This window comes from Vigna unguiculata, chromosome 10, assembly GCF_037176805.1.
Source record: "Vigna unguiculata cultivar grain cowpea cultivar isolate G323 ecotype 2 chromosome 10, ASM3717680v1, whole genome shotgun sequence".
Taxonomy (NCBI): Eukaryota; Viridiplantae; Streptophyta; class Magnoliopsida; order Fabales; family Fabaceae; genus Vigna; species Vigna unguiculata.
In genome coordinates, this window is record NC_140801.1 from 4,890,208 (window position 1) to 4,905,828 (window position 15,621).

Genomic DNA, 15,621 nt, shown 5'->3' on the forward strand with positions numbered 1-15,621 from the left:
AGATAGAAAAGACAACTAGAAGGAACAAAGGCAAAAACAAAAAGAAGCAAGGAAAGACAAGGGAAGAATCTTCCAGTACTTCCATCACACCTCAATAAGAAATTATGGAAAATCAAAGGCTAGCTCCAACCAGAAAGACACTTGGAGACTATGCTATGCAACAAGGGTCAAGATATTTTTCTAGCATAGCAATACCACCCACCACCAAAACTTTGGAGATGAAGCTAGCTTTCCTCAGCTTAATCAATTCTCATCAATTCATTAGAATGGATAATGAAGATCCATATACTCATCTTTCTACATTATATGAATTGATCGAAACCATGGGCTTTCAAGAAGGAGATCTTGAGCATGTATACATGCGTTTATTTCCTTTTTCTTTGGCAAGTAAAGCAAAGGAATGAATTAAGTCACATCCAAATCAGAGTTTGAACAGTTGGAAGAATGTTGAGGAGAAATTCTTGAATAGATTCTTTCCACCATCTCGCTACATCAAAGCCAAAGCTAATATTTCGACGTTTAGGCAAGGCCCAGATGAGCCATTCTGTGAAGCTTGGGAGCGGTTCAATTCTTTATTGAGGAAATGCCCAAATCACGGATTTGAAGATATTGGTCAGCTGAACATATTGTATTTAATCAATGAATCAGCTCTTTAACCACAGAAGGGTAAAATTGTATTTAATCAATGAATAAGCTCAAATGACCTGCCAATACGTGAGATTGGAAAAATGATAAATCCTGCTAATGACTACGTTCCCTTGCTCTTAATTCTCTTCAAACAAACGTCAAAATTACTACGTAATCTATCTTTGTATCCCTGTTTAACCTCAAACAAACACAACATAAGTGTAAACTATAAATCACAATGAACTAATTTAATGCCATACTTGTTTGTGATCATTCAAAGAATTTTTTTTCCTTATTTGCTTAGATTCTAAGCACACATTACAAATAAGCCTTATCCAAAGATTCACAAATTTTAATTAATAACTTAATTCATTATGTTTTACATTTTTGTTAGTTAAAATTTAATAAAAAAAAATTATACAATCATAATTAAAAGTATATTAAGTAACAAGATTAAGTTTAGCTAAAAAAATGTTAAAATAATTATGATTATAAATATAAATTTTGAAAGAATGTGTTAAAAGTAGTCATATTAACATTTTTCTAACCATCTCTTGAGCTAGCCTATCAAGATGATAATTTTATAAAAAAAAAAAAGTAGTCATATTAACACTTTTCTATATTAGATAGGAAGACATAAAAATATTTAAGAATCAAACTTGTAAATCACTTGCTTTTAATTTTTTTTATAACAATCAAACTTTATTTATTTTTATTTTTTTGGTTATAGGTTATTTGGATAAATTTTGTTTATTTTTAATCAATTTTGCTTTGAACACCATTATTAAGCCATGTTTGATTAAGAGAAAAAAATGAAATAAAAATTTCAATTTCAATTCAAATTTTAATTTTAATTTTCATTGATTTTTCTATTTATGATTTGGTTCTTTTATATTTTTTGGTCACTATTTTTATCCTTTAATATACAAGAACTTAAATTTCATTACAAAATTAATTTTTTATATCTTTTACATTCTTTATTTGGTTAATTTATGAAAATGGGTTAATTTTTTAATTTATGTAAATGGTCCGTTTTTTGAAATATTATGAAATTGGGTGAAATAATCAGATAGATGCAGAGTTAAAGTTGTTTGACGTGTTATGACTTTTACTCTTTTCTTTTCCAATGAAGTTTTACGCTGATGACAATTTTAGTTAATTTTTTTTTCAACTGAAATTGTATTAGAAGAAACGACTTTAGATATTTTTTTTTTTAAATATAGAGTTGTTAGATGTTTGAAAACTTCAGTCTAATTTTTTTTATTGTGAACTTCTTTTTAATTTATTTTTATTATTCATTTAAATGTATTTTTAATTTGTTTAAAGTAAAATGATTTTATAATTTTTATTCTTATCTATTTTAATGATTTATTTATGTTTTTATTTAAGTAATTTAATATCTAAAATTAATTTAATTAATTAAATACATGACAACTGGAATTATCTCAATAAACTAAGAATAAGTAAATAAAAAAAGTTCTTATTGTCAAAAATCATAATAGAGAATTTTTCAATTAAATATTTTATATCCAGTAATCTCAATTTTATTATGTAATAATTTTGTCACGTATTTAATTAATTAAATTAATTTTAAATATAAAATTAGTTAAATGAATAACTAAAAAATAAATCATTAAAATATAACATAATAAAAATTATAAAATCAGATTACTTTAAAAAAAATAAAAAACATTTAAATAAATAATATAAACAAATTAAAAAAAAGTTTGCAATAAAAAAACTCAAACCAAAAATCTTTACAACTTCACATTTAAAAAGAAAAAAACTAAAATCATCGCTTTTGATACGATTTCAGCTGAAATAATAGGAAGAAGAAAAAATAGAAGTGAGTTACTGCATCTTCAACTCTGACGAATATGTCAAGGTCGGCATATTTTTACGACTTCATCCAACTTCATCATGTTTTAAAAAATAGATCCCTTTATATAAACTAAAATGTAAATTAACTCATTTACGTAAATTAACCTCTTTATCTTACTTTCAATTAATCTCTTGATGTTACATATTTTATGGTACCATAAATGATAATATAATAAACTATAATATAAAAAAATTACTAAATTTTTTATATGGTATCATAAATGATAAAATTACTAACTTAGTTTAAAATTTAAATTAAAAAAATACACGAGAAAACATCGTTTGAATTCTTAGTTTTCCTTCTGCTTTCTCCTTTTAGATTTTTTTTTTCTAATCTTTTTCTCCCAATTTTTTATTTTAAAGTCATTATCATATTTTCTTTTCCTTCCCATCTCCTCTCTGTCACACTGTCAAAATAATCATCTCGTTAATCCCATCACTCCATACGGGTCATTGCTTTCCCTTCTAATCATTGACTCTATTTCCTGTGATGGAATTCGAGTATTTTTCTTCAGCCAGTAGCGATCGTATGCACGATGTGTTCATCAATTTCAGGGGAAAAGACACTCGTAGGAATTTCGTTTCTCATCTCTACGCTGCCCTCTCCAATGCCGGAGTCAACACTTTCCTTGACGAAGCAGATTTTCCCAAGGGAGCGGATCTAAAAGATGGACTATTAGATAGGATTGCAAGCTCCCGGATATGTGTCGTTGTTTTCTCCAGAAACTACACTGAATCTTCTTGGTGTCTTAACGAGTTGGAAAAAATCATTGAATGCCACAAAACTTATGGCCACATAGTTTTGCCTGTATTTTACCATGTTGTTCCCTCCCAAGTTCGTCATCAAACTGGAGATTTTGGAAATGTTTTGAAAGCATTTGCACAGGAAAGATCGTGGGGTGAATCGGTGATGTCGAGGTGGAACACCGCACTCACCGCAGCAACAAATTTTTCTGGTTGGAATGCCAGAAATACCAGGTAATGAATAATTTGAGTTTGTGCAATAACTTTCTTTCCCTATTTCTGTAACTCTCATTTATTAAGGTTTTAATGATAGAATAGAGATATGTAGAAAATAAAATGTAGAATAGTTGAATGAGTTATTTTTTATTATTGGAACTATAAAATGTAAACCTTACTCAATAATAGAGAGTGAAACTAATAATTAAAATTTTTATTTTTGTGTTATTCTCTATTTTCTTTTTTCAAGGACAAAATGAAAATAATTGTATAAAATATTTTATTTTGAAGGAATAAGGTCTAAAATACTATTTAAGTCTTAAAATTATTATATCTTGATTTAAGTATGTTTTAGGTCTTTTATATATAACTGTTTTTTCTATGAGTAGTTAATAAATTTTTTCTTTTAAATTGGATGCTTAATAAATTAGAAATTTTGGTTGAAATTCTTTTATTACTTCCATATGTTATAGTGTCTACATATTTATCAATTTGACATATCTCTAATTCATTCCATCTAAAGTGTTGATCAATGATTTGTGTTAAGTCCCTTATGTTATTTGTATAAACATAATGCATCATCAAATCATGAAAAATGTATATGTTATCATAATAATTTTTTTTAAGAAACTGTAAAAATAATTTAGAATCACTTAGAAAATGCAACACAATAATAATAAGGATACCATTTCTTTCGACATATAAACCAAAATAGTTTTAATTTGTTTGGTTACTTAGAATAAAAAGTTTATGAAGTATTCATAATAAGATTCATTCGTATTAAGAGACTTATTTGTATTATGTATTCTTTTATAGTAAATTACCATTATACTTGTTTTGTTCTTATTAATTTATTACTGAACTTGAAGGAACCAGGCTCAATTAGTGGGCGAAATTGTTGAGGTCGTTCTCAAAAAACTAGACAACGCATCTATGTCTATTACTGAATTTCCTGTTGGCTTAGAATCCCGTATTCAAGAAGTGATTGGCTTTACTAAAAGAGAATTCTCCACAGTTTGCATCATAGGGATATGGGGAATGGGAGGGTTGGGTAAAACTACCACAGCCAAAGCCACCTTCAATCGGATTCATCGTAGATTCACGGATAAATGTTTCATTGAAGATATTCGAGAAGTTTGCGAAACAGATCGTAGAGGCCATGTTCATTTGCAAGAACAACTTCTTTCGGGCATCCTCAAAGCAAAGGTGAACATAACAAGCGTTGGGATGGGAAGGGACATGTTGGAGAATAAACTTTCTGTAAGAAAGGCACTCATTGTTCTTGATGATGTTAATGAGTTTGGCCAATTAAAAGACCTATGTGGAAATCGTAAATGGTTTGGTCATGGAAGTGTAATAATCATTACGACTAGAGATGTACGCCTTCTTAAGAAACTTAAAGTTGATTATGTGTATAAGATAGAGGAAATGAACGAAAATGAGTCCCTTGAACTTTTTAGTTGGCATGCTTTTAGAGAAGAAAAACCGAAAGAAGACTTCAATGAAGTTGCAAGAAGTGTAGTTGGTTATTGTGGAGGACTACCTCTAGCTTTGGAGGTTCTTGGTTCTTATTTGAGTGAGAGGACAAAGAAGGAGTGGAAAAGTGTGTTGTCAAAGCTAAAAAAAATTCCCAATAATCAAGTTCAAGAGAAACTGAGAATAAGTTTTGACGGTTTACGCGATCAGATGGAAAAGGATATATTTCTTGATGTATGTTGTTTCTTTATTGGTAAAGACAGAGGCTATGTTACAGATATACTAAATGGCTGTGGACTACATGCTGATATTGGAATAACAGTTCTCATAGAACGTAGCCTCATAAAAGTTGTAAAGAGTAACAAACTCGCAATGCATGATTTGCTAAGAGACATGGGACGAGAGATTATTCGGGAAAGTTCAGCAAAGAGACTAGGGAAGCGCAGTCGATTGTGGTTTCATGAGGATGTAGTTGAAGTATTGACAAAAAATACTGTAAGTACATTCTTTATATACAGTTTTGAAACTTGAAAGTGTTTGCAGTGCATGTGTAGTTAGGCTGAACTTTATGTATGACTCTCTCGTTAGCAAAGTAAATTGTTTTACTAAGTTATTTTTCTTTGGTCTTGTCATCACAGGGGACAGAAGCTATTGAGGGATTGACTCTGAAATTGCAGTTAACCAGCAGAGGTTGCTTCAATACTTCTGTTTTTAAGAAAATGCAGAGGTTGAGATTATTACAACTTGATCATGTAAACCTCACTGAAGATTATAGGTATCTTCCTAAGCAACTGAGATGGATCTATTGGAAAAGATTTCCTTTAAAGTACATACCTCACGACTTTTATTTGGAAAGAGTAATTGCGATTGATTTAAGGCACAGTAATCTTAGACTAGTCTGGAAAGAACCCCAGGTATATATTACAGGACAATTTCTTTTAAAACTCATGTTGAATAGAATAGTAATTGTTTCCAGTTACCACTATTACATCTGCTTATCTAATTTCAAAAAATAAATACCCACCATGTTGTAGGTTTTTCCGTGGATGAAAGTCCTCAATCTTAGTCATTCCAAGTACTTGATCAAAACCCCTGACTTTTCAGAATTACCAAGTCTTGAAAAACTCATTCTCAAAGATTGTCCAAGTTTGTGCGATGTACACCAGTCCGTTGGGAATCTCCAAAATCTTCAATTGATAAATTTGAAGGACTGTACAAGACTTAGCAGTCTCCCAAGACAAACATACAAGTTGAAATCTTTGAAAACTCTCATCCTATCTGGTTGTTTGAAGATAGACAAATTGGAAGAAGATATAGGGCAAATGGAATCCTTGAGAACTCTACTTGCTAAAAATACTGCAGTGAAACAAGTTCCCTTTTCAGTAGTAAGATCAAAAAGCATTGGATATATATCCCTATGTGGATTTGAAGGATTATCACGTAATGTTTTTCCTTCTATCATTTGGTCTTGGATGTCACCAACAATGAATCCTCTATCTCGTATTCATTCATTTAGTGGCACTTCATCATCTCTTGTCTCCATGGATATGCAGAACAACGATTTGAGTGATCTAGCACCAGTGCTTAGCAATCTTTCAAATCTCCGAAGTCTTTTGGTGCAATTCAATACAGAGGTTCAATTATCTAAACAATTAAGAACAGTTCTGGATGGTGTATATGATGTAAATTTTCCTGGGTTAGAAGTAACATCATACACATCACAAATTTCAAAGGATTGCTTGAAGTCTTATTTGATTGGCATTGGAAGTTACGAAGAAGTCTTCAATACTATATGCAAGAGCGTATCTGAGGTTCGTTCTCTTTATCTTTGTCTACTTACCTTTACTACTTATTAGCTATTGATTATGATAAAGTGAAATCATAGCAATGAAATATTTAAAGGAAACTTCAATGTTCACCTTCTTTATCTGTTACTAAATGATTTATAGTGTTAAACTTCATCTATTGCTACTGAATTTATATTTTTTTTTTCAGTATAATGACCAAATTCAGAATAGCCTTACACTTTCACTTGTATAGCAGATGATTTAGTCACAAATTTTGTTTCATGGGAAGTATATATGTTAGTTATTGATAATTATATCTATTCGTTTGTCAGTTTGTTTTTGTTCTTTCAATAATTATAAAGGTAAACATTGTTGATTAATAAAATGTTAGATTCCTTGTTTTCAAAAAACTCCAACAAAATGTATGAGTCTTCTTCTTACGTAACAATGGAATCTGAAACATATTTTTCCCTATTCACTCTTGAAGTATTTGATGGTGAAACTTTGACTTTTGGGTAGTGAAAATGAAGTCTTATATAGAGACATTTGCTTTTTTGTAAATCATACAAGAAGATTATGAAATACTATTATTGCCACAAATTCTTATACCATGGACCAAATCAAAAGTAGCAAGAATAGGAAAACAAGAAATCAAAAGTAGCAAGAATAGGAAAACAAGAAAGACAAAAACAAAGTTGTCTTTTTTGCCTGTGTTTCTCATACCATCTTCACAAAATTTGTGACTTTCAGATAAATTAAAGAAATTTGGGATTATCAAATGAAGTATATGTTGGAGAAAGAGTATGAAACATGCAAGTACTTTAGATTTCTATTTCAGTTTAATGAGCAAATAAATTCATAATATGCAGACATTTCTATTTGAGGAGCAAGTCAATCAGTTACTACTTTTACTCAAAGGATCAAGTTTGTTAGTTAGTAATAATTATATTTCTTAAATTTTTAGTATGTTTTTTTCTCTTTCAATAATTATAAAAGTAAAAGTTGTTGATTAATAAAATATCATACTTTTTTTTTTCTTTCAACTTAAAATATTCTAACGTTTTCTGTTTCTATTTTTTTTCCAGTTTTTTTCCTGGATAATTCCAACATCCAGAAATATCTTATGTCTATACTATAACAAGCCCAAGTGATCATGCACACTAGAAAATTGATTTCACTTTCTTGCTGTAATACTTGCTTCATATTTATCATATTACCATTCTATTGGTCATATAAAAATAATTTATTTATATAGGTTGAAAAACCTCTATGATGTAGAGAGAATTCAGCTATTGATTTCCACTTAACAAAACTATTATTGACCAAGTTTGTTTGAATTAATTATCAGAGCTATGTTCTAATTATGTAATACTCGTTATTTTCTTAGATATTCTAATTCGTTAATTTTGGAATGAAAAAAATAGCGATTGGAAAAGTCCATATGAATATCAGGCATAAATGACTACGGTATTTTTCTCATGCTACAGGGATTGGCAACCAGCGAATCTTGTGATGTTTTACTCCCAGGTGACAATTATCCTTATTGGTTGGCCCAAACAGGAGAGGGACGTTCAGTGTCTTTCATTGTGCCTGACGATTGTTGCATAAAGGGAATGGCTTTGTGTGTTGTGTATTTTTCAACCCCTGAAAACACGATGACTGAATATCTTGTTAGTGTCTTAATGGTTAATTACACAAGGTGCACCATCCAGATATACAAGCATGACACAGTAATTTCCTTTAATGATGAAGATTGGCGTTGCATAATGTCACACTTAGGATCTGGAGAAAAGGTGGAGATTTTTGTGACTTTCGGGCATGGATTTGTAGTGAAGAAAACAGCTGTCTATCTAATGCGTGATGAATCAAGTGATATGGAAGTGGGTCTTTCTCCTAAGCCAAATAAAAATCTGTTTGTAAGATTCATGAAAAAAATTGTCTCGAGTAAGAATCAAGAACATGTGCCAACCAATTTCTGAACATGCGAAAGTCATCGAAAAGGATTCTCAACTTTTTCTTGGAGAGCTGAATTTTATTAATAACGTCCGTAAAGTCCTGTTAAAAGTTCATGTTGCATTGTATTAGGCTTCATGGTTGCCAGACATTGTGTGATGTTCAAATGTGCTTCTTGCATCGAGTGCTTCTGTGTTAGTTCAGGAAATGCTTACAGCCCGTGATGCTATTACAAAGAATCAAGTTTTAATTTGTCAAAAGCCCAACCATATATGAAAAATCAAGCTGACAAAAGAAGAAGAGATGTACACTTTACAATTGGTGAATTGATGTTAGTAAAACTGCAGCCATATAGGCAACACTCTGGCTTTGAGAAAGAATCCGAAGTTCAGCATGCACTATTTTCGACCTTTTGAGGTTCTTAAGAAAATTCGACAAGTTGCCTACAGACTCAAGCTTCCTGATCTTGTTCGAATTCCTCCTGTTTCTCACACTCCTTGCTCAAGAAATTCATAGGGAGCATGCCATTGCTTCTGACCATCACTGAATTCGACCCCTCAGTTGAACCATTACAAGTTATGGACTCTCGTACCACCATGAGACATTCGCAGCTAATTCCTCAAGTTTTAATTCAATCTTTAGATTCTTCTAATGCTAGCTGGGAGGATGTTAAAAAGATTAAAGAAATTTTTCCTAAGTTCAACCTTGAGGATAAGGTTGCTTTCGGTGGAAATGGTATTGTAACACACAAAATAATGCTAAGCTAGATGAGGAAAAAAAGTGAGTTATGCAAGAAAGCCACGTGGAGGGTGATCTGAAAGATGGGGACAGAAGGAAAAGTGTGAAGAAAAAGAAAAAGAAGACCATATTCAAGGATTTTGTACTGGAGTGGACAGAGTGTGGTATATATTCTCTCTCGGATAATATGTTTCTTCCATGCTCTGTTTTGATTATTCTTACTTGTCTGATTACCCTTCCAGGTTATTGTCGCTGCTGAAATCAAGAAGCTGCTACTGTTCATATACAATGATTTCATTACTTCTATTGTATTGATCTCTAATACTAAAACTTAGTTATATTTAAAAACATAAATAAAATCCACACGTCTTGTTCAGAATTCTCCTTTTAAGTTGTTTTAGCTGCCCAACGTGAACAACTCCTCTGAATAAAGCCTCGTTGTCATCCTTGCTAGACCCTTATAGACATATTTTGCATGAAATTTTCATTTAAAAACGAGGTTAATTATACTATTCATTGTTGCCACTTACTGCTGTGTAGAGAGAGTGAAAGAAAGAAAAATATATCGAACTTATCGCTTTCGCTCCGATAACATCGTCTCGTTATTAACCATATTCACTTGCTCCTACAACTCTATCGATACCAAATTGAATCAACTTTCTTTCTTGCTTTTACCGTCTTGGTCTTGTTTCATCGAAGTGCATCAACAATGTCTTACACTTCATCATCCTCAAAATCTAAGCCCCGATGGTTATACGATGTGTTCATCAGCTTCCGGGGGGAAGACACTCGTAAGAATTTCGTTTCTCATCTCTATTCCGCACTTTCAAATGCCGGGGTCAATACTTTTCTGGATGATGAGAAGCTTGCCAAGGGACAACAGCTGAAAACAGAACTGTTTCATGCAATAGAAGGGTCTCAAATTTCCATTGTTGTTTTATCCGAAAACTACATTTACTCTACATGGTGTCTCGACGAACTTGTCAAAATCATGGAATGCCATGCTTTTAGAGGTCAAGTGGTTTTGCCCGTGTTTTACGGCGTTTTCCCTTGGTTTTTACGTAGCCTGTACGATGTTTCTTTTGAAGTCATTCTGGAAAAAGCTAGTGACCTCCACCGGGTGAAACAATGGAAGAAAGCACTGGGCGAAGCAGCAGGTTTTGCAGGTTGGGATGTTTCAAATTATAGGTATGCATATACTTTTTGTTCCTTTTAATTATCAGATTTTTTGTCTATACATCAGTTATTCTTTCTTGAAAAGGGAATCTAACTCACTTAGTTGTGCAGGGGGCGAGTTGTTATGAACATCCTTACAAGTTTTCAATTCCTACGGATAAAATATTATCATTTTCTTCTAGTACTTATTTTAAATTCATATATTTAGTGGCAAGTAAAAGTCAGTTAAAGAAAATTCATAAACTACTTTGGCAAATAGTATCTTTATTTCTTCTCTGATGTACTTGTAAAAGGTTTAGTAAAACGGTTTCTGCTATGAACACTATGGCAGAAAGACAGGAGATCAACAGTGTCAAAGGATTTATGTAACTTCGATTTTATTTTAGGATCTATTATAATTTGTACCCATTACCATTTCAAGTTATTTTTCTTTTTCCTTTTTGCAGAAATGAAAACTTTGTTGTGAAGGAAATTGTTAGTGAAGTTTTGGAAAGACTAGATAGAACATACATGTCTATTACAGACTTTCCAGTTGGATTGGACTGTCGTGTGGAACATTGTATTGGCTTTCTAAGAAAGGAAACAAGAGGAGCTTATATACTAGGGATTTGGGGAATGGGAGGGATTGGTAAAACAACCATAGCCAAAGCCATCTACAATGAAATTCGATGTGAATTTAAACATAAAAGTTTCCTAGCAAATATTAGAGAAGTTTGGCAAAGAGATCAAGGGCAGACTGATTTACAAGAACGACTTCTTTCAGATATCCTGAAAACAGAAAAGGTGAAGGTTTATAGCAGTGATTGGGGAAAAGCTATGATCAAGGAAACGCTTTGCACCAAAAGAGTACTTGTTGTACTCGATGATGTTAATACATTGGAACAATTAAGTGCACTATGTGGAAATGGTAATGGGATTGTTCAAGGAAGTGTAATAATCATTACAACAAGAGATGTACGTCTGCTCAATGTTCTTGATGTTGACCAAGTATATGAAGTGGAGGAAATGAATGAGATTGAGTCCCTTGAACTTTTCAGTTGGCATGCTTTTAAGGAAGCAAATCCACCAGAAGCTTTCCTTGAACTCTCAAAACAAGTAGTCACTTACTGTGGAGCACTACCTCTAGCTCTTGAAGTTCTTGGATCTTATCTGTACAAGAGAAGAGAAAAACAGTGGCAAAGTGTATTATCAAAACTAAAAGAAATACCAAATGATAAAATACAAGAGAAATTGAAAATAAGCTATGATGGTTTAACCGATCATACGGAGAAGGACATATTCCTTGACATATGTTGCTTTTTTATCGGTAAGGACAGAGGCTATGTCACAGAGATACTAAATGGCTGTGGACTTCATGCTGAAATCGGAATAACAGTCCTGGTAGAAAGGAGCCTCATAAAAATTGAAAAGAATAACAAATTTGGGATTCATGATTTGCTAAGAGACATGGGAAGAGAAATTGTTCGTCAAAGTTCACCGCTAGAACCTCAGAAGCGCAGTCGATTGTGGGTTCATGATGATGTACTTGATATATTGAGTGAACAAACTGTAAGAACTTTCTCTTACTATTTTTGAACTATCAATCATCCTCAATGATGTAATGAGCAGAGTAATAAAAGTTTGTACTTTTGTTTTCTGAATCATAACTTTCCAAGTTTCGGTTAAAAAACATGGGATTTATATTTACTTTTTCTAAGTATTTAGCTTCTAGATGTATACTTGTAGATATATTTTAAGAAATTTCATATTGGATTTCTGTTTTTTTTTTTTTTTAATTCTGTATATTATTTTAATTTTATTACTAGCATATATATAAAGGATGTATCTAATGAGACTGAATAAGAGAAAAATTACTTTCTTCTAAACTTAACCATACTTAAGTGGCATCTTATGTCTATTACTTAAGTGGCCTCTCCTTGTTTATAACTTGTTTTTTCATTTATTTTTCATAGGGAACCGGAGTCATTGAGGGATTGGCTTTGAAGATGCAAACAACCGGCGGAGTTTGTTTCAGTACTGAAACATTTGAGAAGATGAAGAGACTGAGACTTCTGCAACTTGATCATGTACAACTAGCTGGAGATTATGTACATCTTCCCAAACAACTGAGATGGGTTCATTGGAAAGCATTTTCATTAACCCACATACCGGAAAACTTTTATCAGGAAAACATAGTCGCCATTGACTTAAAATATAGTTATCTTAAACTAGTATGGAAGGTGCCCCCGGTAAGTAACGTGTATATATATTACGTGATATTTCTGTGATGACAATGTTAATTTAGATAAAAACTCATACTCGGTTACAACTGGTGTTGTTCTCCAATCAAATTTAGAGTTTTACTTTAGTAATTTGCTTTTTATTCGGTGCATTACAGATGAATCTACAAATTTGATCTGAGAACAACACCAAATGTATCTGTAATACAGCAAGTTGTCGTATTAACTTTTTTCTGCCACATGCTTTGCTAATCTTTCTTTTTTTCGTTTTAAATTTTCTTGCAGTTTCTGGAGAGGCTAAAATTTCTCAATCTTAGTCATTCCAAGTACTTATCAAAGACCCCAGATTTTTCAAAGCTACCAAATCTTGAGAAGCTCATTCTCAAAGATTGTCCAAGCTTGTATGAAGTACACCATTCGATTGGAGATCTAAATAACCTCCTTCTATTAAACTTGAAGGATTGTACTTGCCTTGGTAATCTTCCAATGGTAATCTATAAGTTAAAGTCATTACAAACCCTCATCCTTTCTGGTTGTTCAAATATTGATAAGTTAGAAGAAGACATAGGGCAGATGGAATCCTTAACAACTCTGATGGCAGAAAATACTAGTCTAACACAAGTGCCTTTTGCCATAGTAAGATCTAAAAAGATTGGATACATATCCCTTTGTGGATACGAAGGATTGGCACGAAATGTATTTCCTTCTCTCATATGGTCTTGGATGTCACATACAAGAGGAACTTTATCCAGTATTCAACCATTTGGGGTCATGCCAACGTCTATAGTATCCATGGATATACAGGATAATAATTTGGCTAACCTATTATCAAACTTCAGTGAATTTTCAAAACTTAGAAGTATTTCTGTACAATGCGACTCAGATTTTCAACTAACTCAAGAATTAAGAATAATGCTGCATGGGTTATGCAATGTAAACTCTTCTGGATCGGAAAATGCATATCAATCACCAATTACAGAAAATTCTATGGTATCGAATTTGATTGGAATGGGAAGCTACCAGCAAGTCTTCGATATGCTTAGCAATAGCATATCAAAGGTTCCTTCTCTCTTTTTCTATGTCTACCTTACATTTCCTATTTAATTTTACAAAGCATAAAATATTTTTTCAACACTAAAATATGTATTTGTTTTCCCAGCATATCATGGGGTTACGTGCATGTTCATTATTTTGCATTTGGCCTTGGGCTTAGTGAATTTTCTCTGGCTGTGATGGGAGCATTACTCTTCTATGCTAAACTAAATTTAATAATACATTCTCCTTTCCTAGATAGGAATTAGGACCATATCTTTCCCCAATTTTGGGAGTCTTAAAATTCATTATGTAAGAATTGTCTTAACAGAATTTTAGTTAGAGATTATCAAATCTATTTTTTAAGCAGGGTCATAAAGAGATGTGGAAGGTGAAAAAAAGGTAAAAAGTTACAAAGTGATTGAATCAATGAAAAAGCGTCACTATCTTATTAGTCTTTCATGGAATATCACTTGTGCAAGTTTTTAATTCCGTTAAGAGTTTCATAACTACTATTGAAATAGAAATTTATCCTAAATTTTGTATATAGTGTTTTTCGTCTGTTGACTGAATTTCAATCCATTTCTTGTCTATTTTTTTACGTACGAAGTACACTTCAATGGTTGATAATATCAACTTGGATATCATATTAAATAAATAACTAAACTTTGCTGCATGATACAGGTCTTGAGAACCAGTAGTTCCGCTGATTTTGTGCTTCCAGGGGACAAATATCCTTATTGGTTAGCATATACAGGGGAAGGGCATTCAGTACCTTTTCAAGTTCCTGAAGATAGTGATTGTCGCATGAAGGGAATGCTGTTGTGTGTTGTTTATTCATCAACCCCTGAAAACATGGCAACTCAAGCTCTTACTAATGTGTTCATCTTTAATTACACTAAGTGCACCATTCAGATATATAAGCAAGCAACAACAATGTTCTTTAGTGATGAAGATTGGCAGGGTGTAATATCAAATCTAGGACCCGGAGACAACGTGGAGATTTTTGTAGGTGTTGGTGATGGAATCACGGCTAAGAAAACAGCTGTGTATCTGATATATGGTCAATCAATTACAATGAGAATGGAGTTACTTGGACCAAGTGCACAAGCATCACCGGAGTTGAGTGTGACTCTGTCACCTAAATTGAGTGCACAAGCATCATCTGAGCTGAGTGTGACTCTATCACCTAAATCGTGTGCACAACCAATCACTCATGTGGGGGAGCCCACAAAGAAGCCGCAGGAAAATATATTTGCAAAATTTAGAAACAAAGTGAGAGAATGTTCATGTTTGAACTAGATTAATGGTGTGTTTGGATGAGACAATTTAATATAGTAATTCATTTATTTAGAGAATTTGAAATTTTTCTAGGAAAATGATATGTTTGGATGAGGAAATTCAAATGAAATTAAAATTGAGAAATTTTAGAAAGGAATTTTAAATAACTAAAATGGTAGAATTTGAAATTCCCTCCAAAAAGAAGGAAATTGAAATCCTCTTAATTGTGGAATTGCTCATTGGTTAGGACAAAAAAAAGTCTACTAGTCTAAAAAGTCGAGTCGGGTCGGGCAAAAGGTCTAGCTGAACTGGTTCGACCTGATCTAAATGTCAAGTCGGGTCAGTTCGGAACAAAGGTCAAGTCGTGCCGGCACAGATTGAAGGTTGAACCGGACCGACCTAGATTGAAAGTTGAGCCACGCCGAAGATCAGCTTGAGTCAAAAGTCAAGACGAGTCGTACCAAATTGAAGATTGAACCAAGTTAAGTTAG

General features: G+C 32.4%; 2 protein-coding genes and 1 non-coding gene across 5 annotated transcripts; 2 read left to right on the forward strand and 1 right to left on the reverse strand.

The window, feature by feature from the left end:
* Positions 1-494: 494 nt before the first annotated feature.
* On the reverse strand, positions 495-601 carry LOC114167975 (small nucleolar RNA R71). Its single transcript, XR_003600574.1, has one exon. It is a non-coding gene; the product is annotated as a small nucleolar RNA R71 (small nucleolar RNA).
* A 2,293-nt stretch (positions 602-2,894) lies between these two features.
* On the forward strand, positions 2,895-9,801 carry LOC114165127 (disease resistance protein RPV1-like). 2 transcript variants are annotated; one of them, XM_085667648.1, is made up of 5 exons: positions 2,895-3,486; positions 4,338-5,439; positions 5,583-5,858; positions 5,979-6,755; positions 8,219-9,801. In XM_085667648.1, exons 1-5 carry the CDS (start codon positions 2,999-3,001, stop codon positions 8,708-8,710), a joined length of 3,135 nt encoding a protein of 1,044 aa, XP_085523774.1. In that variant the 5' UTR covers positions 2,895-2,998; the 3' UTR covers positions 8,711-9,801. The 2 variants fall into 2 exon arrangements, with proteins under 2 accessions (XP_085523774.1, XP_085523776.1); XM_085667650.1 differs by having other exon boundaries at positions 3,347-3,486; positions 4,345-5,439.
* LOC146882031 (disease resistance protein RPV1-like) lies at positions 9,459-15,218 on the forward strand. 2 transcript variants are annotated; one of them, XM_085667647.1, is made up of 6 exons: positions 9,459-9,586; positions 10,122-10,610; positions 11,045-12,146; positions 12,551-12,826; positions 13,103-13,876; positions 14,534-15,218. In XM_085667647.1, the coding sequence occupies exons 2-6, from the start codon at positions 10,132-10,134 to the stop codon at positions 15,149-15,151; spliced, it is 3,249 nt and encodes a 1,082-aa protein (XP_085523773.1). In that variant the 5' UTR covers positions 9,459-9,586; positions 10,122-10,131; the 3' UTR covers positions 15,152-15,218. The 2 variants fall into 2 exon arrangements, with proteins under 2 accessions (XP_085523773.1, XP_085523772.1); XM_085667646.1 differs by lacking the exon at positions 9,459-9,586 and having other exon boundaries at positions 10,096-10,610.
* Positions 15,219-15,621: the final 403 nt, after the last annotated feature.